The sequence below is a fragment of the Stegodyphus dumicola genome, chromosome 2 (genome assembly GCF_044657685.1).
Source record: "Stegodyphus dumicola isolate Sdum_Otavi_A_Nest chromosome 2, ASM4465768v1".
Classification (NCBI taxonomy): Eukaryota; Metazoa; Arthropoda; class Arachnida; order Araneae; family Eresidae; genus Stegodyphus; species Stegodyphus dumicola.
In genome coordinates this window covers 245,069,329-245,095,357 of record NC_140769.1, presented here as the reverse complement: position 1 = coordinate 245,095,357, position 26,029 = coordinate 245,069,329, and the positions used below count along the sequence as shown (strand labels likewise).

The 26,029-nt window shown below is 31.6% G+C and overlaps 1 protein-coding gene across 2 annotated transcripts in view; it reads left to right on the top strand.

The window, feature by feature from the left end:
* LOC118200448 (protein scribble homolog) overlaps window positions 1-26,029 on the top strand; it is a 187,756-nt gene that overhangs the window by 93,321 nt on the left and 68,406 nt on the right. For both annotated transcript variants that reach the window (XM_085811973.1, XM_085811972.1), the window contains exons 18-26: window positions 1,052-1,129; window positions 5,034-5,150; window positions 6,390-6,746; window positions 7,608-7,691; window positions 9,954-10,133; window positions 10,219-10,665; window positions 14,166-14,276; window positions 22,133-22,195; window positions 23,802-23,918. In XM_085811973.1, coding sequence (XP_085668099.1) covers window positions 1,052-1,129; window positions 5,034-5,150; window positions 6,390-6,746; window positions 7,608-7,691; window positions 9,954-10,133; window positions 10,219-10,665; window positions 14,166-14,276; window positions 22,133-22,195; window positions 23,802-23,918 — 1,554 coding nt within the window. The remainder of the gene's footprint in view (window positions 1-1,051; window positions 1,130-5,033; window positions 5,151-6,389; window positions 6,747-7,607; window positions 7,692-9,953; window positions 10,134-10,218; window positions 10,666-14,165; window positions 14,277-22,132; window positions 22,196-23,801; window positions 23,919-26,029) is intronic.

The following is a 26,029-nucleotide window of genomic DNA, read 5'->3' as shown; positions in this document are numbered from 1 at the left end:
AGCAGTAGTATATTATTATTATTGTATATAATGCATGAACATTTTTGGATTTGAATTGAGAAATTGTGTAATGGCAATATTGATGAACAGCTGGGAGCTTCAATTAAAATCATAGTTAACATGAGTTGAGAACATTTTCCTTCCCAAAACAGTAGGAAGAAGAAACCCATCAACTGAAAACAAAACAGGAGAAAATAATCAGTATGTGTGATCACCATCACACCATATTGAACAGTACAGAGTAGAAATGCTGTTGCAACAGTTTATTGCAATGATTTCTTCAGATATTGTATAGAAATTTATTCCAACTAATCTAACTTGCTTAGTTTCATCTCTTCCATTTTTCATGATTGCATATATTGAAAGCAGCAACTTATTACTAAAAAGGTAACCATGAAAAATTTTGCCTCTTGCACTCTGCAGTCCAAACTTTGGTCTCCCAGATTTTTATCTTTGTTCTAATCTAAAATGAATAGACTCATTACTAGTTGAGTAAGTAAGATGGCTGAACACTGGAAGTTCAAATCCCAACTGCATGAAAATTTTTATGGTTTTCCTGATGTGTAAACTTTACCCCTTTTTACCCATAGACAGATAGCCCTTCAGCTTGAATCAGCAGATAGCTTGAATATTCACGAGGAAAACTATTTATTTAAAAATATGATATTGTTTACATTATACTTTATTACTGTTAGTTTCACGGATTTTGAATATTCAGAGATGCTAAATCCAACAATATTGTTAATTATTGCGTTGTCAGAAATGTATATAAAAAGCTTTTAAAGTGTTAGGAATTGGTAATCAAGTCTATGCATGCTGTTATTAGATTTTTAAATATTATGTTAAAATGAATTGTATTCCCTAGCCATCTTCTGACATTATGCAGTATAATTACATTTAGTACAAATAAATGTTAAAATTTTTTATATTATTAAAAATTCAAGATGTTTGAATTGTTGTATGTGCATGTATATTTATACCATTTGTGAAAAATTTCTCCCCCCCCCCACATGTTATTATATTTTTCTTTATAAAGTGCTTTTCTTTTTAGGGTATTTTTGTTTCTAAAGTGATAAGCAATGGACCTGCAGAAAGCGCAGGTTTAAAAGTTGGAGATAAAATACTCTCAGTAAGTAAAAATATTATTATAGAAAGATTTGTTTCTTTTGTAATTATGACTGTATTTTGAATGTAGGGGCATATAGGGATTGTTTGAAATGAAGAGATGATTTTATTCACTTGCAAAATCGTTATTTTTTGTATATGTCATGCTACTGCTATGTTAAAAAAAGGATGAAAGAATATGTTTCGATGTTCAGTTGTGTTCAGTATTTGATCCGAAAGTAATTGTTTATCATCACCATATCAAACCATTTGCACAGTAGTAAAGCATTTCATGAAGACACAGCTAATATTTATTAGGTAAATATTTGTATTTAATTTTGCTTTAAATGATATGGTTCTAAATTTATTTAAGCTGTTATATGCAGTTAAATAACAGTTTTGATTTTTATTATGTTTAAAAGCCATCTTGTAAACAAAAAATTTTCTTTCTTATTTAGGTTTTCATAAGTATAACATTATTCAAAACTGAATAAAACTAGCCAAGAATATGAAATAAAATTTAGTTATTAACTAAATATTAGGTTAATACATTTTATCTGGGAATTGTGTTACAACCAGTTTACTTATTCAAATTATGCATTAATAAAGTGAGTCTTCTTAAAGGCATATAAATGCGCTGCATGAAATTTTCCTGATTTTCATATTTTTAAGGGTAGTTGTAACCAGGATTGTGGAGTTGGAGTCATTGAGTCAGAATCGGACAGATTTTGGGGTAAAAGGAGTTAGAGTAGGAGTCACTAAAAACAGGTCGACTCCGATTCCAGTTTTCGTTGGACAGTTTGAATTTAAAATGAAATCAAAATAAATTGAAAGAATTAATGACAAGCTGAGTTATTATTTTTTATGAGTCGTATACATTAATATATAGTTATTCTCTATTTTATTGACCTATTAATAAATATATATATATAAGGGAGGAGAATGGATGTGATATTTGCCATTAGTGATTAAACTGATTCAATTAGTTACAAATCTCGCTGGTAAATTTAATTAAGCAGCAATAGCAGCAAGAACTCCTAAAATTGATGCCATTTTTAGGAAGCAAGCAGGAAATGGAGCAATTATTGATCAAGCAACGAGATAAGGATATACATATTTGATGATAAAGAGGTTTTTAGAATTAAGAACTTTTTCAGGATGTGTAGATAACCCTAATGTTTCACTAACAGAAAGACTGTGGAATAATCTTGGCAGAATTGGAAACTCTTCTTTGTATAGTCGCAAAAAAGCTGCAATCTGAAGAATTGACAGGAGGCGAGGATGGGATGTTTGCTCTTTCTGAAATGGAGGGTTTATTGCAGAAGGAATCATTTCTTCAATGAAGAAAATAGAACTTAGTTTGCTAGACATTGAGATCTTGCTGGGTTCAATATATGGAGATCCGAAACACCAAATTTTATTGGATGACGAACAAATTAAAAAGGCAAAGAAAGTCATCTATGAACTTTCGTTAACCTTTTAACTGTCAAGGTATTTTGATGATTTAGGTGCATAAATTGTCAATTTTTTATTTATTTATTTATTTATTTCAAAAATGAAATGTTTACTTCGCAGTCAAAAACATGCCGCGCACTTTGAACTTTATCCTTTGAAACCTTCAGTAAAATGCTGCCATCTGTTGAACTATAATAACTCCGAAATAAACTTCTCACAGTATATATTCGGGTATAACAATACGATGCTCTCAAAATATATTAGCCCGAGTAATACTCGGGCATGACATTTTGGAATACCAGTGCTGTGCCCGAGATTATTTCAGGCATGACAGTTAAAAGGTTAAGAATGAAATTATTCTCGGAACATTTGGAGAATTCAAATCAGGACAGTCAAACTGCAGAGTCTCTATCATCCTCTTCCAGTGATGAATTAGATTTTGAGAAATATTTTTGGATAATATTGAAGAGGCTAAGGCAAAGCTAATGAAAATAAAAAAACAAGAGCCTTTAGATATAAAAATGAAAAAATACAAACAAGATTTCTACATGGTCTTTGAAGAAATGGAGAAATAGGATTGCACTTGCAAGACACCTCTTTTAGAACTTTAAAAAATCTCTCCTGAAAAGTTAAAAGAAGTAGCTCTAACAGTAACAGCTCTTCCCCCTACTCAAGTTAGTGTGGAAAGACTTCTCAGCTCTGAAGTTTATCAAATCGGATGTATGGCCATCCAACAAAGAAGCTATGCTGTTTCTTAGAAATAACTAATGCCAATTTTTCCATTTCATAATAAATGCTAATTAATATAAATAATTTGCTATACGTTAAATTTTTTTCTGTAGCATGTATTATTTCTTTTATATTAAAAAAATAAGCTGTAACCGATGTGTGTGTGTGTGTGTATATATGAGGGAGTCGGAGTCATTAAAATTCCAGGAGTTGGAGTCGGTCATTTTCCCTATCGACTCCACAGCCCTGCTTGTAACTCAGCTCACTTGTCATTTTCTGTCAAACGGTGTGACACCCATCCATAAAGCTTGGAAGTAAATCTAGATTTCTTTGAACGCTGAATTACTGGTAGATTGTTCAGTTGTCAGCTCTCAACAGTCTTCTCATATCGTGAATATTTTCTGTTGCTGTTTCAACACGCTTTTCTGAATCTTATATAAACATAACATGATGTAAAATAACTTTATCATGACAGATGTTCTCTCTTGCACAAGTCATATCCACTCTAATGCATCTGTGACAAAAATAACTCGCTATGCTATTGTCTGTCTATCAGTGTATCTTCTGATCATGAGATAACTCATGGGTTGGTCTGCTGTATGGTTCCTGCAATTATGAAACAAAATTTCATTTGTATGTGTGTGTGAAACATTTATTATATAATATATATAACAAAATCGTTGATGCCAATGCAGTTGCCAGCCAAAGACTAATCGGTCAATTTAAAGGAAACTCCATCCCGGAATTGAACTGTGACAGAGCCATATCGACTATCCTAACCAGACTTAGGACAAATCACTTAAAAGGGATGAGGATTTCTGCAGACGGACAGCGTGGTTACACCAACATTTGTCCTCATTGCCCAGATGATATCCCACTGTCTCGCCATCACATCTTCAGGCCAGACTGTTTAACTTCGGCATTGAAGACCCAGTGGACCTACTTTATACTGATAGAGCTGCCGAGGTTGCAAAAGCTGTCTTTGACAACTTCGGAGCTATATAGTTGCACTTTGTCATAGACACGACATCATCATATAACAAAATATGAAGAACGAATTATAAAACAGAACTGATTTTTAACACGTTTGAATTTGCAGTAAAATATAATTATTATTATAGATTTATACTTATTTATGTAAGCATAAAATATTTCATAAATTGAATTTGGTCTAGAGAAATTCATATTATTAAATACTTCCTTTATGTTTTCATGAACAAGTTTATGTATACATAACATATATATATGTATATACATAATATATGTATGAATATGTATACATATTATAGAGAAAGAGGATTCTGCGATAGAAATATCAAATCTGAATTTCAAGTAGTTGCCGATTACCTAATATCATACTAATAAATTATTTAATCAGTCAAAATAAATTACCTGTGAGTGATAAAACTGCATTATAATAATGAACTAGTTTTCTAATGAATATATATTTGGTGTAAATTATGAACGAAGCAAAACAAAAACAAGAAAGGACTTTCTAAAATAATTTTTGAAGGCTTGCGATTTCAGGGTAGCCAGAGTCATCCCTGGTTAAATATGTTTTCTGCACTTGCAACACTCCCAGTACTTATCTAATTATCCAAAGACAAATCTTCAGCAAATATTGGAAACATTAAAAGTACCCAGGAATAATATGTGTGATGAACTACTTAATTAGTATGCATATAACTGCTCAAATATATGTGCGTATATAGACTAAGTAGATAATTTGTATTTACATTTTTTAGGTCAACGAGAAAGATTTAAAAAGGGTAACTCATTTTGATGCTGTTGATGCTCTAAAGACTGCTGGTGATACAATGGTTATGATAATAAGAAGGGATTCTGTAGTGCCACCTGAAAAAGTGAGTATCTCATTTTTTTTTTTTTTTTTTTTGCATTCATGGCATATTATTTTAATAATGCTTCATAAATCTGTAGAGATCAAATGTATTAGGTAAAGTTCCCTGTAATCTATTTTTCATTTTGCATTGAAACTTATCAGTCATAGTCTCCCAGTCTTTTTTTTTTTTTTTCCGTGTAACTACTTAAAGAGTACTCACACTGGGATTTATCTGAGCTAATAGAATCAGTTCTGTGTGTTGACTAGTTCTGCTATATATGAAGTTCAAATTTTGCAACTGTTCTTCTGTTGAAAAATTTGAAAAGAAAAAACAATTTAAAAAAATTAATTTTAAGACTTTTTAATTATTAAGTACCCCATATCTTTCTCCAGTATTCTCATAACATACTTTACTGATATGTTATTTTATCAACAAAAAATTAATAGACTGCATTGTATAAAGTTAAATAAATGTAATTAAGCAATGATTATTGCCTTATATATTTTAATTAAACACAGTATTAACACATAAAATCAAAACATAACATCTTTATGTACTGTAATAATTTTGGTTCTTAGCTTTTGTCAAAAGAAAAAGAATTGATAGATTTATTGACTATTCATGCAGTCTAAGCCTATATTTGGAAACCCTAAGCATTCTTGAAACAATACAATTATGCCGTAATAGCTGAGTGAGTTAATATATAATTTTGTTTTTACTAAATTAGGATAAAAACTCGGATTTGACCTGTAAGAAAAAGCTTTTGTTAGTTTAGAATATTGAATTGGCCATTAGGAAACTTGCCAGCAATTTTTTTAAAAATAAGTTTATTAAAAAAATATTGAGCTGTTAGAAATGCTTTTTAAAAAACAAGTTGAATTAAAAAAATTTTGAGGTTTTAGAATTGCTTTTGTTTTCACTTTATAAAATCTCTCTTACTACTTTTTAACATGAGTCAAAACACTGTACCCATGCATAAAAAGTAAAAGATGTTTATAGCAAATGTTGATGTGTTGAATTCAATGCTAAAATTTTTTTGTATTGTAGATAAATTGTATAGTGTCTGAAACAAATTAAAAGAAAATTATTTTTCTTTGTAAAGAATTTAAATGTCTAAAATTTTGTAATTTCAGTTGTTAATTTATTTTTATTCTATTTTATTATTGAACTTTTTTTATTTCAAAATCAAATTTAGATGACTAATCAAGTAGTTATTATGCTATTGCAAAATTATATAATTGTTCAAAATGTATTTTACAGTTGCTATTAGAATCACTTGTAAATACAGATGTCATTGAAAATGGAAGTCAATCTGAAACCGATCATCCTGCTTCTCAAGAAGTTAAAATCATGAGGGAAGTTTCTCAAAAATTGAATGATCATTTGACTTCTAAACAGGTGAAAAATGTGGATTCTCTTGATGATGCAAATGTAAATTTTGTACAGAATGATAAAAATGCAGCATCAGAGAAAGCGCAGGCTGATACACCATCAAAAAATAAATTAAATCTGACAATTAATATTCCAAAAGAAGAGGAGCCACTTGCAAACAGTACAGAAAATGCTTCGCCTTTATTTAAAAAGCCTGGATCAGGAGAATTTGATATCAAATATGAGGTATGTAAATCTGCTTATTATGTGTGCATGCAAATGTGAAAATAAAATCAATTTAAATCAAGAAAAGGTTTAAAAAAAGGGGGGCAGATTAGATGTTGAATTAAAGAAGAATTTTTTTCTGTTACTTATTGCACTATTTCATATATAAAAAATATTTGCATTTGTTTTGTATCTTTGGTATACCTTTACAAACTAACAGAATTGAGCAGACTTTTTGTATCTTAAAGCTCTTATAAAAATATTAATTGAAATATTGCATGCAGTAAGTATTGTCTTTATCTGATCATTGATTAAAACCTATAATAGCAATCTTTTCTGTGTTACATTTTGCACAATGTTGCTTTTATTTTAGATTTTATATTTAAAATTTCTGGAGTGATATTAATTTTCATATATAATTATTACCCTATTCCTTACCTTATTTCATATATAATTATTACCCTATTCCTTACCTTATTTCATATATAATTATACTATTAATTTTTATATATAATTATTACCATTTAATATAGTTATAAATTTGACACTACTTTCTAGAGATTTAACATTATTTGCAATTGTGAAAATAAGTGGTTTTATCCTGTTTTCTATCTGAATCGGTGATTTCTATGCAGGGAATTTCCTAGTCCATTTCTATTTTGTTTCTGTAATTTTCAATTTTGAGAAATAAATATCAAGAATCATTTCAAAATTCATGAAATTATGTATTATCTAGTACATTGAAATCATAATAATCAAAGCTCAGAATTTGAATCTCATGTTGTATGTAGATGAACTAGTGATCATTGTAATAGGCTATTTCATTTTACTTATGTATTAAAATCCGTCTGTTAAAGCATGTTCTATATTTTTTCCCTCCAGATATTGCATACAACCCTGATTAGAGAGCAGAATGGACTTGGTTTAAGTATATCTTCTAGTAGGGATGGAGCAGAAACTGGAGATGTATGTAACTGAAATACTTTCTTCAGAATTTCACGTTGTATCTTTTTAATTCCTTAATAAAAGTGAAATATTGACTAATTTTGAAATACTAACTTTAATTGTATGATCTGTTTTTAATACTGTTGTTGTTAAGAATTTTGACTTATTTAGAAAGACCCGAGAAATAGTGCAAAGTCAAGGAAGTAAAAAGAATTGCTGATTTTTTTGGTGGGGGGGCCTAAATGGAAGAAAATTAAAACTGGATCTTTTGTATCATAGGACACTATGTGCTGAGCAATTTTCTGTAGCCATGTAATGAGAAATTCTATGTGAGCCATGTAATGAGAAACATATTTTCATCATTAGCATTAGCATATTGACTGTGGCAAAGTTTTTGGAAACATAAGAAATGTATTTCTTATATGAAATGTTTCAGTAACAAAGAAACAAAATAGAATGATTAATTAAAAAAAAATTATTTACAGTACATACTTTGAAAACTAGAGTACTGCTATATAAGGTAAGAGCAGCAAATTTAATTTAACATTGATCTGTAGGCAGTCTTTTTTTCATATATCTTTCTGCAGAAAACTGTTTATGGATTTTCTAAAAACAGTTGGGGGAACATTAGCTGTTTCACTGTTGCAAAATGAAACATACTCTAAATGATCTCTGTTCAATTCCTGCTCATTACTTTGTGTGGGAACCAATGATAATATATAGTATCCCTGGATCAGTATAAAGTTATGCATGGATATTTGACCAATTCCATCCAGATAATAGCCTAAATAAGCGCTTTATTTCTTCTTTATTTCTGCATTTCTATATTATTTATCTCAGCACCACATGTACCCATAAAGGCTGTAATGTTAGGTTGATTTCCTGTTGGATTAAACCATTCCTGATCACCTGTTGTATTATTATCCATATGCTCATTCAGTCACAACTGTCATCTTCAGACGAGTGCAATGCATCATGTTGATGACATCTAAGCAGTAAAATTTGTTTGCATGATGTATCACTTGCTGATGCTTTTATTTTCAGGCCAACAAAATTCAGAATTTCTGGTCAACAAAAAAATTCCTGAAAAGTTTTGAAATGACGAAATTGGACTATGACTTGCGTGTAACTGAGGGTTCGTTAGGCATTTGGGTGCCATTAGGTCTTGTGTTTAATTTTCTTATATTCTACCCAGGAGAGGGGACTGTGAGCAAACTCGAGATACAGATTCAAAATATTATTATGATTGGGAAATGTCAGGGCTCCTGAGGCAGCTTATTTGCAAGTGGAGAGGAAAATGTATGAAGACAAGCCCCGGTCCTTAAGCTGGGTTATGTTACCCAAGCCATCCAACTCTGGTTCGCCTATTGGCAAGCTACCCAGAGTGGCCTGCTGACTGGGGCGTGAACAAAACGGCAAGTTAAAACAGGCTGGGCTTTAACGTGTTAAACATATTTTGAATGATGTGCTCTTATGTTTCTTTTGCAGAATGATAATTTCTTCCAGAATTTAATATTCTTTCTTGAAACTCTATTTTTTAAAATTAGAATGAAACATTCACAGCTAAAATTTAATTAATGAGGGATTTAGTAAATATAATTATGACTATATAACTGTATGGGTCTAAATGTCCACTACCCTCTAAAATCTTTCCTTTGAGATGCTTTGGAAATATATATTTATAGTATTTTAGGTGCATGGTTAGGGAGATGATGAAGAAACCAGTATCTTGCAGATGTGGCTGTTTCTAAACACAACTTTATTGCATGGTAATTCATATCAAATCACTTTTTGGTAGACAAGGCATTTATCCAATCCTAGTTAAGTATGACGTAGGCATCTTAGACTGAAAAGAATAGCAGTGCAGAGTTGTCAGCATGGTGGAAGCTAGGAAAAGGAATGAGATAGTTGTTTTGCAAAGAGTATTTATACTAAGTATGATGCATATGTACAACTAATCTGTCATTGATTAATTTTAGGTTGTTATGTAGCATGGAAAGATCTCAAATTTGGGAGAACAAATGATTTGGGGGGGACATAAAATCTAGAATAGTTAATTTTGAGGTCGGCAATCATTTCTTAAAGCAGCCATCATATTTTGTTATGTCTTATATATATATATATATACATATAACTTTTTATATGCCTAAAAGTGTGAAGTTGTGTTTGTGTCAATTAGCAAACATAGTGTCTTAAACATAATTAATTTTAAAAGTGTAATAGCTTCAGTAAATGTAGAACAAATATTGGTAACATCTTTTTGTCTCTTTGCTTGGAAATTAGGGAATTTATATCACAAAAATATCTGAAAATGGTGCTGCTGCAAAAGATGGGAAGCTACAAGTGGGAGATAAAGTTCTTACAATAAATGGAGTTGATATGGAAGGTGCAAGACAAGATCAAGCTGTGTCCCTTTTAAGTGGCTTAGATCGTTTTGTTCGCCTTGTAGTTCAACGTCAAAAGGTATGCATTTTGCTCCCATCTCCTTATGCACTTAGTAAGTATATTTAATAAGTGAAAATTATTTATTTGGTGTTTTTCTTTTCAGCTTGTACCACGTGATCCTAATACTCCTCATCTGCCAGAAAAGTCATCCATATCCCTTTCATCTTCTTCTTTACTTGCCCAAAAGTCTCCCAAACTTATTGGACTTCCACGCCCATATACTCCAAAGTTTTATTCTTCTGGTTCATATATGGCTAACAGGCCCTCATACACAGGGTCTTATAGACGCCCTGAATTATCATCATCTGATGCCAAGCCTACTTTTTCACTGTATACAAAACTTCCAGGACTGAGAAATGATCCCATCAGCTTGGAGCCCATTTCTACATATTCTTCTAGCAAAGCACCTGTTAGTAATGCAAATACAGTATCTAATAATGTTGATGTAGATAAAAATGAAAAAGTTGATCCTGTTATAAAGGAGAATGAAACTAGTGCCTATGCAAAAATCAATTGTGTAAATCATGTTAATTCTAGTGGAGATGTTGAGGTAATTTTTCTTTTTATTAGAAATTTAATTCCAGAAGAATTTATTTTAACCTTTTTATATTTAGAATTTTTGCTGAAGTTTTGCTGTTTATGTATATTTAAAACCCATATTTAATGGCTGATGCAAAAAGATGGTACACATTTTTATATATAACTGTATGTGTATATATACATGTATAAAAATGTTTACACTGCTTGCATTTTAGAAAAAGAAAGTGGTGCATGTGCACCTCTTATGTCTCAGTTGTGTGTTGTGTAAAGAAAGTGGTATTGAGTATACTTATTTATTATAATAAGCAGCAAACAAATAAAATGAAGATTAAAGGGGAAAAATTCAGCAAAATAACAAGTTCACTTAGATTTGTTATTGGTAAAATTATCAAATGGCCAGTAGTTGGGGGGGGGGGTAATTGAGCATAAAAAGTCACAAGTTCATTTAGATATATTATTGGTAAAATTATCAAATGGCAAATAATCTAGTGAAATCTCTTGCTACAGAACAACTTTTCGAAGTACTATGTTTATTCTTGTTATTTTAACCCATGATGCAAAGCTTTCCTTTATGAAATCCTTTGTTGTACCTGAAAGGACCACATTCAGAAATGCTATGTTTTAGTTTTAGTAGGTAAGTTGCCTGCACATCTGGTTTATTTACAGTATTATCTGTATTTACTATGAAAACTAGACAACGTATGATACGTAGTATGCTGTAGGCAGTCTATTCTACTTTTGTTATCTTTCTGTTTGCTAAACAAGCAAAAAAGATTATATCCAGCTGTATTTTGCTGCAGTCATCATACCATCAATATAGATTGGCAAGCTGTTAATTAGATATATTATTGGACAAAAGCACCATCTTTTTATGATTAAAATTCCATTTTTTAATATCACTGGTCTTCTAAACAGTTTTGAATAAGGATTGTTGGCATCTGTACTACAGTTAAAATATATTTAAAAGTACTTACTGCCTCTAAAGCCATTTTTTTCCCCTTTGTGTAACATTTTGGTTTGGGCTTCTTGTAGTTTATCATCTAGTGCTGAGTAAGAAATTGAAAGCAGTAAGAATTGCAAGAAGAGTAAGATTAAATTTATCAGTTGCATAAAAATGACTTTTTTTTTTTATGAAAAGAAAAAGAAAGATTATTTCTATTAGATAATAATCTCTATATTTTTATTGAGGCCCACCAGCGGCCGAGCGGTAAAGTTGCTGAACACTGGGAGTTCGGTCCGAGGTTTGAATCCCGCGGACGGGCTGGCTGCATGGGCGTTTTTATGGTTTTCCCCATGTGTAACATGTATATGAGCCAGTTTTCCTTAGAAAGTCCTTCATGAAGGCATCCCTCTCCTTAGGCAGATAGCCCTAGTGTGCTTTGACGTAATTAAATAAACCAAAACCAGCTATATTTTACTGTTTTCTTTTATAGTTATGTAATGTTAGAATTTAAAAATTTGGTGAATTGTTTGTGCTGGGTGTTGTAAAAAAAGATAAACAAGTTTTATTTATTTTCAGACTGTTATTACATGCAATACAAATCACATCATTCATACTGTTGTAAAAAAATTGATAAATCTTTTGTAGTGTAGTTGGTAGAGTTGACATGTACCTGGCTGCATGCCATTTCTGCTGCTATGCACATGTGAATACCATATATGTATATTTCAAAAGGTATAGCAGATGAAAGCAGTAGATACAACAGGGCTAGCAAATGAAAATGGTAGATACAACAGTGCTAGCAAATGAAAATGGTAGGTAAATAGATAGCATATGCCACCTCTAAATAAGTAATGTGAACAAGAATATTTTGTTTATGTTTCTACCAGTTTTTTCATGACCATTTGATTAGCTCATAAGATAGTACTAATTCTATTAGATAAGGCAATTTCTGAAAAATTATAATTCATGTTTTGATATGAAAATTAGATAATTGGTAACTGTAAGAGTTTTATACATTTTTATGATTTTGGGGGGGTAGGGGTTAAAAATATGCAGAAAATATTGCTACTGTGTAAAAGTGTAATGGAAAATCATATATTTATGGAAATTTAAGGATTATAGTATTATTTTAAATATTTGGTAAGAATTCATAAAGATCAATTCCTAAGTTCTTGTAAACAAAAATTCAGTATATTTATTACAATAAATAAATATATTATAATAAATAAATATACATAGCATATTATATATAATTATATGTTAATAAACCTTCAGTGTTTTCAATAGAAATTTTAATATTTCTCACATAATGTGTGGTTATTGTAAATATCATTACCGAACAAAATGGCTGAAATATATTTCATGAATTTGTACATAATTGCATCAACAAATAAGAAACTAGAAGGATTACTTTTATAATTTTTTTATTTGTCACAAATGGGGTAAAGGTGACATTGTTTCTTAAAATTGATTTTCAATGTTTTTTCATATTTGTTCCTAATTAGATGAATGTTTTTGTATTTTATTTTTTGTATTGCATGTGCATACAATACAAAAATAAAATGCAAAAAGATTCATCTGTATCATATACATCATATTGCAGTCAAACCTATGTTTGTTAACACGTTCACGCTGGGGCCAATTTTTATGTTCTTCGCCATGAGACGGCGCTCGAATTTTTGCCGCGTTTCATCTGGTGGCACACGATTATTACCTGTTCAGACCTGTATCTGAGTTGTATGTTTGCTAATAATTATTAATTATAATTGTTATTAAAAAGTTTTTATAATAAATAAACGTAATTTTTCATTAGTTTAATTTTCAGCGTCTAATAGGACAATCGAATGCGTACCAACGGCGGCATGTGCCGCCTGATAAGACAGACTAGGTATGCACCACTTGATGAAGGTGGCCCGCTACGGCGTGAACGTGTTAATGTCTGTACTTTACACTTTAACAGTCCGTTAATAAACATTTCTTGAAATTAGCACACCTTACATCCTCTTTTAGAAGGTGCTGCTTATTAACACATAAACTTTGGTCTCACTAGTATCCTAGGGCCCACCAGTGGCCGAGCACCACCAGCCCGCGAACGGGCTGGCTGCATGGGTGTTTTTATGGTTTTTCCCATGTGTAACGTGTATACGAGACAGTTTCCCTTAGAAAGTCCTCCATGAAGGCATCCCTCCCCTTAGGCAGATAGCCCTAGTGTGCTTAGCCGTATTCTCAATACTCACTAGTGTCCGGGGCTGGATTTAAACTTGATGAGACCCTAAGCTATTTGAAATATGGGGCCCTTTATAAGTTTGTTATACTATATTTTATTCTTTTGGGGGGCCTCCAAGAAAGTGAGGACCCTAAGCTATAGCTTGTTTAGTTTATACGTAAATCCTGCACTGCTAATGTCCACTAATGGGAAGTTTAGAATGTATTTAATTATGTACCATATGTTTTGGATTGCATTATCATATGCTTAGTGTTGTAATCTGAGCTTAAAAATAATGAAATTGAATGCAAAACCTATTTCCTACTTTTGTATTAAAATTATATGTATGTTATTTTTCTAGGAAGTCAGTTTAGTAAAAGCAGGTGGACCTTTGGGCTTGAGCATAATTGGTGGTGGTGATCATGCCTGTCATCCTTTTGGTGCTCAAGAGCCCGGAATTTTTATTTCAAAAGTATGTTCAAAGTTATTAGAATAAATGAGCTTGGTAGAAATATCGTAAGAAAAGTCCTTTTTCAGTGTGGCATAAATGTAATTGTTTTAGTATAACTGTATCATTTTCTGCCACTTGGTGTTTATTTTAATATTGGGTAGTTGAATGGTAAAGTAAAATTTTGTTCAAATGCTGTGCCTTTCAAGCATTAGTGACTGCAGGCTTGCACTATGAAATGCTTTTTTGATTTCTTAAGCAGATGCCTTCATTCAATGAGCAGTTTTTTATTTATTGAGTATGTGTAACATGTGTTTTTCTTTCCTTCCTTTTTTGGGAGGAGGACTTTACATGAAATTCTATTATCACTTTTATAAAAAGTAAAAAATTTTTGTAAAAATAACAAGGGTGTAATTCAGTTTATAAAATACTCAGTTGTTTTTAAGGAAACGTCATCATTAATATATGTGAAATTATTGTTATTTTATAATTTCATTCATATTCTGTATTCGTTTTATATTTAATATAAAATGTTTTTTTAAATATTATTCAGCCAGCATTTTTTTATCACAAGTTTTCAAAATTGCATTTTGAGCAGGACCATATCCATAGTTTTCAAACAGATGCTTTGGACCATTATGTACAGGTATTTCATTGAAGTCAGTTTCATTAATTCTGATAAGGGAGGAGGGGATATGCACTGGACTTCAAAGTTGGAATTTTTTTGTTCTCAAAACAATAGAAAAACATTTGAAAGAGTCTTAAGATTGAAAGTTCTCTCTACCTAATCACTTTGGTTTAGTGAGAATTTTGGCAAATGTAGGCTTTTTAAATTTTTTTACCCTATCTTTTTTATTTTTATACATTCTTTTATTTTATTTTTATATATTTTTATTTTTATATTTTCTCATTAAAAAATATTTATTTTTAATGAGATTGAAGTAAATTACCAGTATTGAAGAGGAAGTCTAAGAGGAAAGTAATTACATTTACAGAAAAGAATGTCACATTTTTGTTGATTGTGTGTGTTTGCTCAATTTGCATACTCAGTTGGTCATATTGAAGAACAAGGAAGCCATAAAAGGGAGTAATGTGGCGAATGAAGTAAAAACTCAACACTAGTAAAAGATGCCAGTAATGAGAGATGAAGAGAGCCTTTGAATTACTTTTATTTAAAAATAAAAAAATGTTTTTATAAAATAAGCTTTAAGACTGGTGGTAAATTCATGATAATGAATAATAAATGAACTAAAAGGAGTATATTCTATCACTAGGTTAACTGAAATTAATGAAGGTCTTTTTTAATGCAACTTCTGTTTGTGAAAGATCAAAGACCTAAGAAAAGATGGAGGGACTGACTGGATGAGGATTTTGCTATTCTAAAAATTAAGAATTGGAGGTCAGTTGCTGAAAGGAGGGTGGAATGGGAAATGCTTCTGAAGAAGGCAGGGCCCACAAGGGGTTGTTGTGATAATGCTAATGATGATAACTGAAATTAACTTCATTTTTAGATTTTGGAACATATAATGCATTATTAAGTATTATGTGCTGCGAAGCTGAATTGACATTTGCATAAATTTTTAACTTTCCCTTTGTTTTCTAGAAATTCATTGTTTGTATTTGAACTTCACTTTTGATTTCATTTACGGATGTGAATTTACTTCTGTTATTGCACACGTGTGCATTTGTTCTTGAATCAAGATGTGTGTTCCTAATTCTCGCATTGTATTATTGTGCTGAGAGAACAGCCTATTTTAGTGCATGCTTGATTAAGATTTTTGCTTTTAATTCTTCTACATTCTGACACTTTGTGTCTTTTTCTCTTACAATTAAAGCAAAATCTTTCACAGTCGTAGACTTTACTATTGCATTTCTGTAGTATTTGATTACTTTTGCATTGTCATGATATTTATTAACTAACACAAGCTGCATTTGACTGTTTTCCTACATTTTAAATTGCCAATATTTAGATTCTTCTAGTAATTTAACTTTTAGTATGTTTTAAGTCGGGCAGTATGTCACAAGATTTTATCGTGATTCTAAAACTTTCAACTTCTTGGTTTAAAATAGTTTGGAATTCTTTTGGAATTTCATATCCTATTATTGTAAGTTTATCTACAGTTCTAAAGAAAGAAGTTAGGTAATCTTGCATTGTTTCATTTGCATTTCATCTTTTTCAAGAGAAGTTCCTTCATAAGGCTTACTGTAGTAATAGGGCCTTTAGGTTGATGAAGCTAATTTGTGCAGCTACTCGGCCACGGGGGTATAAAATTTATGAACTTAGTGGTTCTGAAGTCTCCGGGAATGGTCACTCATTGGCCGGCCTCGGGGTCTGGCATGTCCTGAGCAGTTGTATCCGTAGGCGGGGGGTTTTACTCCCGGTTTGCTGGGTAACAGCCCTTTGCAATGGGCTTGCCCATGCAACTTTCAGGAGCAATTGACGACCAGTGCTGCCTGATGTCTTATCCAGGTGGTGTGCTGCTACCCTGGAAGGGTAATAGTGGAAGTTGAACCTCCACAAAGTGGGAGTGGTTTTCCTTTTTTTTTTTTCCAAAGGGGGAGTGGACCTGTAGTGTGATCGAGTTCACGGAGCAGGGAATGCCTAAATCTTGTTTGTTTGTTTCATTCATGCTTCATGTGAAATTTGACCCATTTTAATGCACATTACTTGAGATGATATCATGCTCGGAACAATAATTGCTAAAGTTTTTTTTTCTCTTTTACTACCAATTTGTCAATTTTGGCATGGTTAATTCTGGAAATTTCTTGCTTGATTAACTGTCCACTTGTGACTTAAAAGTTCTGACTGGGTTAACTCTCTGACCAGCTGGGAGTTTCGTTAAGAAAGCACAGATTTCCCAAAAATACCATAAGAAAACCCTGGCACTTTATACCTATGTACTTTTAATATGTTGCCTTAATTTCTTGGACTACGTTTTTACAGAAAGTTTTATATAAAAATACTTTATGCCGTATATGTATGGTCTTGCCGGTCAGAGGGTTAAAATCATTTTCACTTGGAAATGGCATATTTCAAAGTTACTGGTACCCAGTTTTTCAATTCAAATATTTGTGTTCATCATTTTCATTTGAAGACAATTTCAGTAAAGCCAAGGGGAAAAAATTAATTATGCTTGTCTTGTTTTCTACCACAGACATGACTGCTTAGATGTATATTTCCAGTGAAATCCTGGATACCTGAAAAAACTGCCATAGCCTGTTGTTTGGTTTTTGGTGGTGTTGAGAGTAATATATAGTAGAAAATGTAGTTTTCTATCAAAGGAGCATACTTAGTGTAAGTGGAATATAAATTATAATGTATGCTTTCCTTGAGTTTTATAAATTAGATCAACAGGGCATGTCAGCCTATGACATGTGAGAAAAAATGCAAGATGCATAATGGTGATTAACCCAACTGGTATAAACTTCTGTGTTATGTCATTTGAGTTTACTTAGCAGTTCATTTAGGTCGACAGATACTTGGCTGCGACAATTTTATGCCTTGCTGCATACTAAATGTTGTCTGGGACACTCTGCTAGATTTCTACTTCCATTCTAGTCTTCCATAGTTATATTCCACATCAGAATTCCATACATTACATTTCCCTACCGTGGGAGACAATCATGGCTACTAGCTATGTTGATAACCTCGATGATGGACACTGTAGGTAACCGCATTCGAATAATTGTCTTCACACACTTTTTGGCTTCTGCTGCAGGATTATATAGAACTTATACTCTTCAGCACTGCACAGCTGCAATGGGGAATGCAAATTTCCCAGCAACAATTAATCAATGAATAATTGATAATAATAGTTTTATAAATAAATAATTAACAATAATGAATAATTAATGAACTAAAAAGAGAAAATTAATTTATCATAATTTAAAGAACAAGAGATTCAGTAATTTTTTTTTTTTTTTTTTTTTTTTTTTTTTTTTTTTTTTTTACAAAATTCATCTACAGTTTTATATCAGGAATAAAAAGAGCAGAGTGCCCTTAATAAATAATGGCTTATCATTTTGACAATACAATTTGCTTAATAGATTTTGTTATTTAGGTGCTGATACTTTTATTATTCACAATATAAAATTGTAGATGAATTTTTTTTGTAAAGGGAATTTAATCTTTTGCTCACATTAAGCGGTATGATAAATTATTTTTCTCTTTTAGTTTATTAGTTACTTTGAGTTTTAAATAAAAGTTTGTTTTATAAAAACCTTTTTTTTAAAAAAAAAAATTCTCAATTACACATTATCAATCAAATTATCCAATTGAAAAATCATTTTTCAACAATGAATAATCATGCTGTTACTTCAGGCTTACTGTTTCGTCAAATAAATCGTGATTTTGCCAAAAAATTAGAAAATATTTTAAAAATCAGATATAAACTTCATTTAAAAGACTTTTCTCTGCTCTATCCAATAGCGGAAACTTTAAAGTGTAATCCGATAATGTAAAAATCAATGGCAACATTTTGACCATATTGACAAACACTTTTGAGGTAACTAATTAAAATCTTATAAAAACATTTTGCTCGTGTTTGCATATCTTAAGCTGTGACGTTAGAGAAAATCAAAGATGTCTGTGTAGTTACGGAACTAAAGATATTGAAGGTTCTGAAAAATTTTAAAGTTAGTAAAGTATGATTCAATTTAAAAAAATAGGTATTAAAAATTTTCTGAGTGTAAAAGCCTACCAGTGCAAACTAGGAAACTGTTGAAAATTATGTGCCTCGACTAAAGGAGTGGATATGAAGAGTTTTTATTAATAGATATTAATGTAATGTAAGAAAGTTTATTTAAGAATGAGGATGTTACTTTTCTTTGTCTTTATCAATTAACGTTGAAATAAAATTTGACTTTCTATTTTATTGTTATAACACACAATAAAATGTTCTTAAAACCAAAAAATAACAAAAATTTATTTCAACATACACAATAAACGTACGCTGGCACTGTCTAAACCGTAGCTTCAGTTTTCTAAAAAAAACTCTCATGTACAGCAGTTGAATTTTTTGGGCAGGCAGATAATAAGTCCATTATTTTTTATTTTTTAGCTCCTCTCTTCTATTTGTGTAGTTCTGAAGAATTTCTGGTATTTGCAGCATCTGAAGGCCAATTAAAGTGATTATAAGAATTATTGCTTCAGATTCAAATAATGTTTTTAAACTGTGTTGAGCTTCATTGCTAATGCTACTGAAGAGTAATTTGAATTAAGCTGATTTTTAAAAAGCACACTGCTGTTATTTTAAAATTAAGATTGTATATGTGGAAGCTTTCTTTTGAGACCAAAATCTGGAATAATCATAGAGATATAACTATATTTTTTTCTGAATTCTGTGTTTTGTGTTTATTATTGTATATATCATTTGTTTAATTAGAAGAAATACATGTTTGTAATTTGAATTTATGTTATATCAACTTAACCAACATTGTACGAGGGCCATCCAGGAAGTAGATTACGTTTCCGTCTGTGTCCGCTAGGGGCGGGGCTAGCGCGGCCATCTTGGGGTCAGAGCGTTGCGCAGCTCAGTCTGCATCTAGCCGTGCTAGTGAGAGGTTCGTGCTGTGCTCCGTTCAGATACTGTGACGGTTTGAAATGTCTGCGTTAATTGAAAATCCTGCGAGGTGCGCTCAGTAATAAGGTTTCTGACTGCAAAAAACTGTAAACCGATAGAAATCTATCGGCAGCTTCGTGAAGTGTATGGGGACAACATTATCACTGAAGGTGGAGTGCGTCAGTGGGTCATAAGATTTCAAAATGGCCGAACCAATGTTCACGACAAAGATCGAAGTGGGAGACCCAGCATAGTGACCGCCGAACTTCTCGAAAAAGTCGATGCTAAAGTCCGTGAAAATCGAAATTTCACAATAACGGAACTTTCTTTGAGTTTTCCACAAATTTCGCGAAGTTTGTTGCACGAAATCATCAGCGAAAAGCTTGGTTACCACAAGTTTTGTGCAAGATGGATTCCAAAAATCTTGACAGAGGACCACAAAAATCAGCGAATGGCTGCAGCGTTGAACTTTTTGGACGCTTACCATAAGGATGGTGACTCTTTACTCGATCGCATCGTTACTGGTGACGAAACATGGGTGAAACATGTGAACTGTGAAACGAAATTGCAATCAATGCAGTGGAGGCACACAAGTTCTCCCCAAAAACCCAAGAAATGCATGCAAACAATGTCGGCAAGGCGCAGGCGGCCGAATTTTTCGACGAAGGAATTTCCAAGCTCGTACATCACTACGATAAATGCCTTAATTTGTATGGTGACCATGTAGAAAAGTAGTATTTGAGTGTGGCTTTCATCTGTATATAATAAAATTTGTTTCCTATACTTTGTTTATTTTTTTATTCCAAAACGTAATCTACTTTCTGGATAGCCCTCGTAATTCTTTTCTTATTTATAATTAACATAACATATGGAAATATCTATGCACTAAACATATATATATTACACTGCTCGACATTGAAAATGCAACACCTAGAAGGAGTAGTCAGAAATTTATGCAAATTTTAGAGTAGACACACTTCACTGAGTTATGCGAATGATGTGAAATGCGCAGCTCTCCGCACATGAAATAAGATATAAGGGAAGGAACGTGCAGAATGGGCAATATTCATGTCGTTATTTCTGCCAGATAAATTATCGAAGAAAGTTGGTTTTTGTCCCGGAGGATATGTGTAATAGGAGATAATGCCAGGCCGCCGTCAACGAAGGCACTTCCAGCAGATAGAGGATTTTACGATGGGTATGGTGATTGGACTGAGAAGGGCGGGTTGATCCTTACATCAAATTGCAGCTGATACCCACATGGATGCGAGCACAGTGCATCGGCTATGGCGAACATGGTTGGAACAAGGAAATGTGGGAAGAAGGAGGGGCGCAGGTGCAGCCAGGGTGACGTCAGCCCGCGTGGATCGACGCTTCCTCCGACAATCTGTGGCGGTCCCACAAGTCACTTGTACTGCATTTTTGTAGTATTTGCAAGATACTCTGGATGTTCCTGTCGATTGGTTGAACGTGGCCTGCACTTGTGTGGTGTCGACACGGAGACAGATCTAATCCGGCAGTAACTGTGGGATGCCCGCCGTGTGACAATGTGGCATAATGGTTTGGGGCGCTATTGTCTACGATTCCAGGTCACCTTTAGTTTGTATTCAGGGCACTATGACGGCCCAACGATACTTGGATAATGTACTGCGGCCGGTGGCAATCCCCTACCTTTAGGGGCTGCTTAATGCAATTTTCAGCAGGATAACGCCCGACCATACAGTGCTCACACCTGCCAACATGCTCTGCAAGGTATACAGATGCTTCCCTGGCCAACATACTCTCCTGACCTGTCACTAATTGAACATGTGTGGGATGTGATTGGACGCCGTTTGCAGACTCTGCCCCTGCCTTGTTCAGAAGAGAACTGGGTAAATGGTTGAAAGGAAATGGAGAGCCATCCCTCAGAACACCATCTGCACTTTTACTGACTCTATGCCTAGACATGTTTCTTGGTGCATCGCAGTCCACGGGGGTCTTGCATCCTACTGAGCCGACGCCATTCTCGTTCTGTATTCTGACTATCATTTTGAAATAAAGATCACTTATTGCTGCTTGCTGTCTTTGTCTTTTTTCCAAATTTCATCACTTTCTGACCACTCCTTCTTGGTGTTGCATTTTCAATGTCGAGCAGTGTATTTTTCTCTGAGATTAATGAAATTCAGTACCAATCAAGTACAGTGAGAATTTTGATTTAATTTTTTATGGTTTTAATGTATTTTTAAGAATAAAATGGTAACAGTTTATTCAAAATATATCTGTAGTTTTTTCTACAATTCTCTATATCTATAGTTTTTTTGTTTCACTGTGCTTTTTTAGATAGTCCCTGAAGGTGCTGCAGCTAAAACAGGAAAGTTAAAGGTTGGTGATAGGCTTTTAAAGGTTAGTTAGTTAATTCCTTTTGGTGCTTTTAATTCAGATTTTCTAAATTTAGAATGTTTTTTTTTTTTTTTTTTTTTTTTTTTTAAAGTGTAAACATCTGAAAAATACTGTTTTCCCTAAGTATTATTCATTAAATCTATTCAGCAAACATTTTGACAGAACTTTCTAGTTTAGCTCTTTTTTGTTTCACATTATATTTAAAGACTAATATATATCAAAGTATATTAATATACCACATGTGAGAATTATCTGTTTTGCATTGTTTTACACTCTTGAGAAAGAAGTTTCTGTTTTGATAAAGAATGGAGCCTGGGATAATGGTTCTAAGGGCTTCCAGTCTCTCTTTCCCTATCTCCACTCTGTCAAGAGAAATTTTTGAAATAGTATTTTATGTAATTTAAATTGACACACAACAATTATTTTAGAAATATTACATTATACAAATACAATTATTTTAGCAACAAAATACAATTATTTTAGCAACAAAAATTAGCTTTATATTTGCAAATTTTCCAGGACTAGTTTCAATTGTGTAGCTACTAGATAAATTGCAAGTCATTTGCACTTTGGCAGCTGAAAGATGGTTTGGTAGTTAAACCATCGAAACTAGTCCTGGAAAATTTGAAAAATATAACACTGATTTCTATTGTTTGACTTCTGAAATAGTATTTTATCTACCTCATTGCTGTAAAGAAACTGTAAGTTTATAAACATCTGTGCTTTTTATAAGATTCAGATCCAGACTCAAGGCTATGACAGCCAGCTTGCATATCACCAAGGTGATAGGATAGTATATTTTAAGTGCTGTTGCTGTAAAAATATTTTTAATTATAGGAACTTTATTTTAAATGATTTTAATATTTTGAATTAATCACTGAATGAATTAAAAATAAGCTAATTATAAACATACACCTAAGACACAGCACCGACTAATGTGAAAATAAAGTTAATATATACATCACCATGTGCTGGCATAAGATTAGTTATTTGTTTCTACCATCGTAGCATACACCAAGACATATCGACAGTGAACATGTTAATGAGGACAGCCCATCTGTATTGTTTTATGTCAACCATTTAAATCCATTTGCGCTCATCATTAAGATAATTAGAAGCCAGAAAATAAATACCATCTGCATGATGACAGACAAGCTCAAGTTAAGAATAAACTTGCTAACTTTGTTTCCTGGAATTTGTTCTAAAGATCTTGACATATTATAAGTTGTAACTGGCTAGAAGTTGCTGTTAGAGACAAATATTTCTCGTCATTTCATTGTTAGTAGAGTAGAAAGATCATTCTCTAACTGTTAGAATTTTTAAAATCTTATACAGTTTTTTAAATTTATCAACATAGAAAAGTTATGGAGTAATTTATTGTAGCACATTAAGGAAGTAATGCAGCGGATAATTGAAAACAAGATTCTATGAGTATAAAAAATTGGATGTATAATTAATTGTAGTATTGTGTTTCAGTGTTTAATGTAAAAAATTTTAGTAAATTTTCACCTTCGTAAATGCTATCTTGTATCTTTTTCTTCCATACAATGCTAAAGCTTTGCTTTTATTTATTTTTACTTTTGGATTTCATGGACTACTTTTTTTAAAGGTCAATGGTGCTGATGTTTGTCAGGCTTCTCATAAAGACGCCGTTATGGCTCTGCTAGCACCAACGTATGAAATGACACTGACCGTCCGTCATGACCCATTACCTCAAGGATGGCAGGTAGGGTCATCACTTCCCATTGGGGAGAGTGATTTGTAATATAGAATTCCTATTTAGATCATCTTTTTCAATCACCTGCTGTAAACCATGAAATAATATATTTGTAGCATTAGTCTGAAGTGGTATTTTTGGACTAATTTTTAGTTTTAGCGAATGATTTTAATGTTTTTATTGAAAATTATTAGTACTTTTATTTACTTTTGAATGAAAGTAAATATCATGATTTTTTTAAAGAAAAATTACATAAAGTAATCCAAAATTAGTTTTTTCCCCCCCTGCTTTTAAAATGTATATATTAAAAAAAAACTTTACAATAAATTTCTAAATCTATTTGAAATACAAATGATTGAAAGAATCATTTTATATATATGTATGTGAGAAAAAAAGATTTTATGTGTAGAAATATTTTTTATGTTAGGACTGTATTTCATGATCTTTCAACTGTTCCTTTTGATTATAAACTTTTTGTTTCAAAAAGTGGAAAAGATAGGGGAAAATCTTTGTCTTTTATCAGATTTTTTTAATCTATTTTCTTATATCTGTTGTGCAGTTATAAATAGAATATGTTAAAAATTCATGCATTATATATTTAATATGTACTAAAACAATTTAGAAACAATATCAAATATTGAAATATAAGTTAATTTTTTTCCCTCTTACGTTCACAGTTATTTGTAAATAGTGTAATTTTTCTTTTTAAATTCATTTTCATGATTTATAAAATTAAAATTTTTTTTTAATATCTGATTCATTTATTAAATTCTCTATAAAATAATGTTTTAATTTCTCATTACTTGTACTCCAGATTAAAAACAATTTAATAGTTCCAAGTTTGAGTGTGTTTTGTGGGAACATATTGTGTTATTTCTGTGATACTTTTATGTGATTATTATTCATGTTTCTTAATTATCGTAGAAATATATAACCAAGTTGCTTTGCATATTTAAATATTCTTGTGGATATGTTATTCCATTTTAAATTCTGCAGAAATTAAAATTTCACTTGATGCATTCAAAATGGAATTTTAAAAAAAAATAATGAAATCATGATCCAGAAATGCTTGAATTTTTGTGCCTTATTGTGGTGCTTAAGCTTCCTTATTAGTATTAATTTGTGCATTGTGTAGAGTGATGCAGCTTTTATAAATTATTTATTCAAATGTATATGTTACCTCTGATGTATATGCAGTTATGAGCTACAGAAAGTAATTATTGAAATGTTTGATTAAATAAAATGTATTTGACTGTGTTTGCTATTTTAGTCTGTGCATAGATGATGAATTCTTTACACAGTCTAAAAGGTTCCTATATGCTGTAAACAATAAGTTTCATGGTTTACAGTTAAAATATATTGTATGGTTTTCATAGAATTTTTATACATCCAGGGAAAAATTTATCAGAATTGAGAATTTGTATTGTTTATCATCCATTGTATCAGAATTTTGGTTTCTTTGTTACATACATATTTTTCTATCTACAAATTCACCATAAACTGTATTTTTCATATTTATATGAATTGATTCTTTTATGTGTGAATTGAGGACATTTTTTGGACCAAGTCCATGATTAGATTTTGAGAAAATTTTGTAAATAAAATTAATTTTTGTAATTTTAAGTTTTTGATTAAATATATTTGTAAAATAGAAAAAATAGTTTTAAAATATTGACATATTTCTTTTGCTAATCAGAGGTGGCCATTAAAACATATTTATTGCTTTTAAAAATTATTTTATGAACTTATAAAAGTATTTTACACCTTAGCCTTCCCCCTGCCCTATGAACAGAGATGTATATTCCTTTTATAATAAAGTGAGATGGTTAGGAAGAACAGTACTGCTCCTTTAATATTCAGAATTCACTGAAAAGGAATTTAAGGAATATTATTTTTAATTGAAAAGGAATATTGTTTTACACCAAATATGTCTTCATTTCAAACAAAAATTTTCTCTTTTGAAGAAGGTCTTTACTAGCTTTGAAATCTGCAGTGGAATAATTAGATTGCTGGAAAAAGTTGAAACTCATTATGCACACAGTACCGCTAATGCTTCAGATGAGTTAGTTGCAACACAAGTGCATTTAACAGGAAGGAAAAAAGTTAAGGTGCAAGTTTCC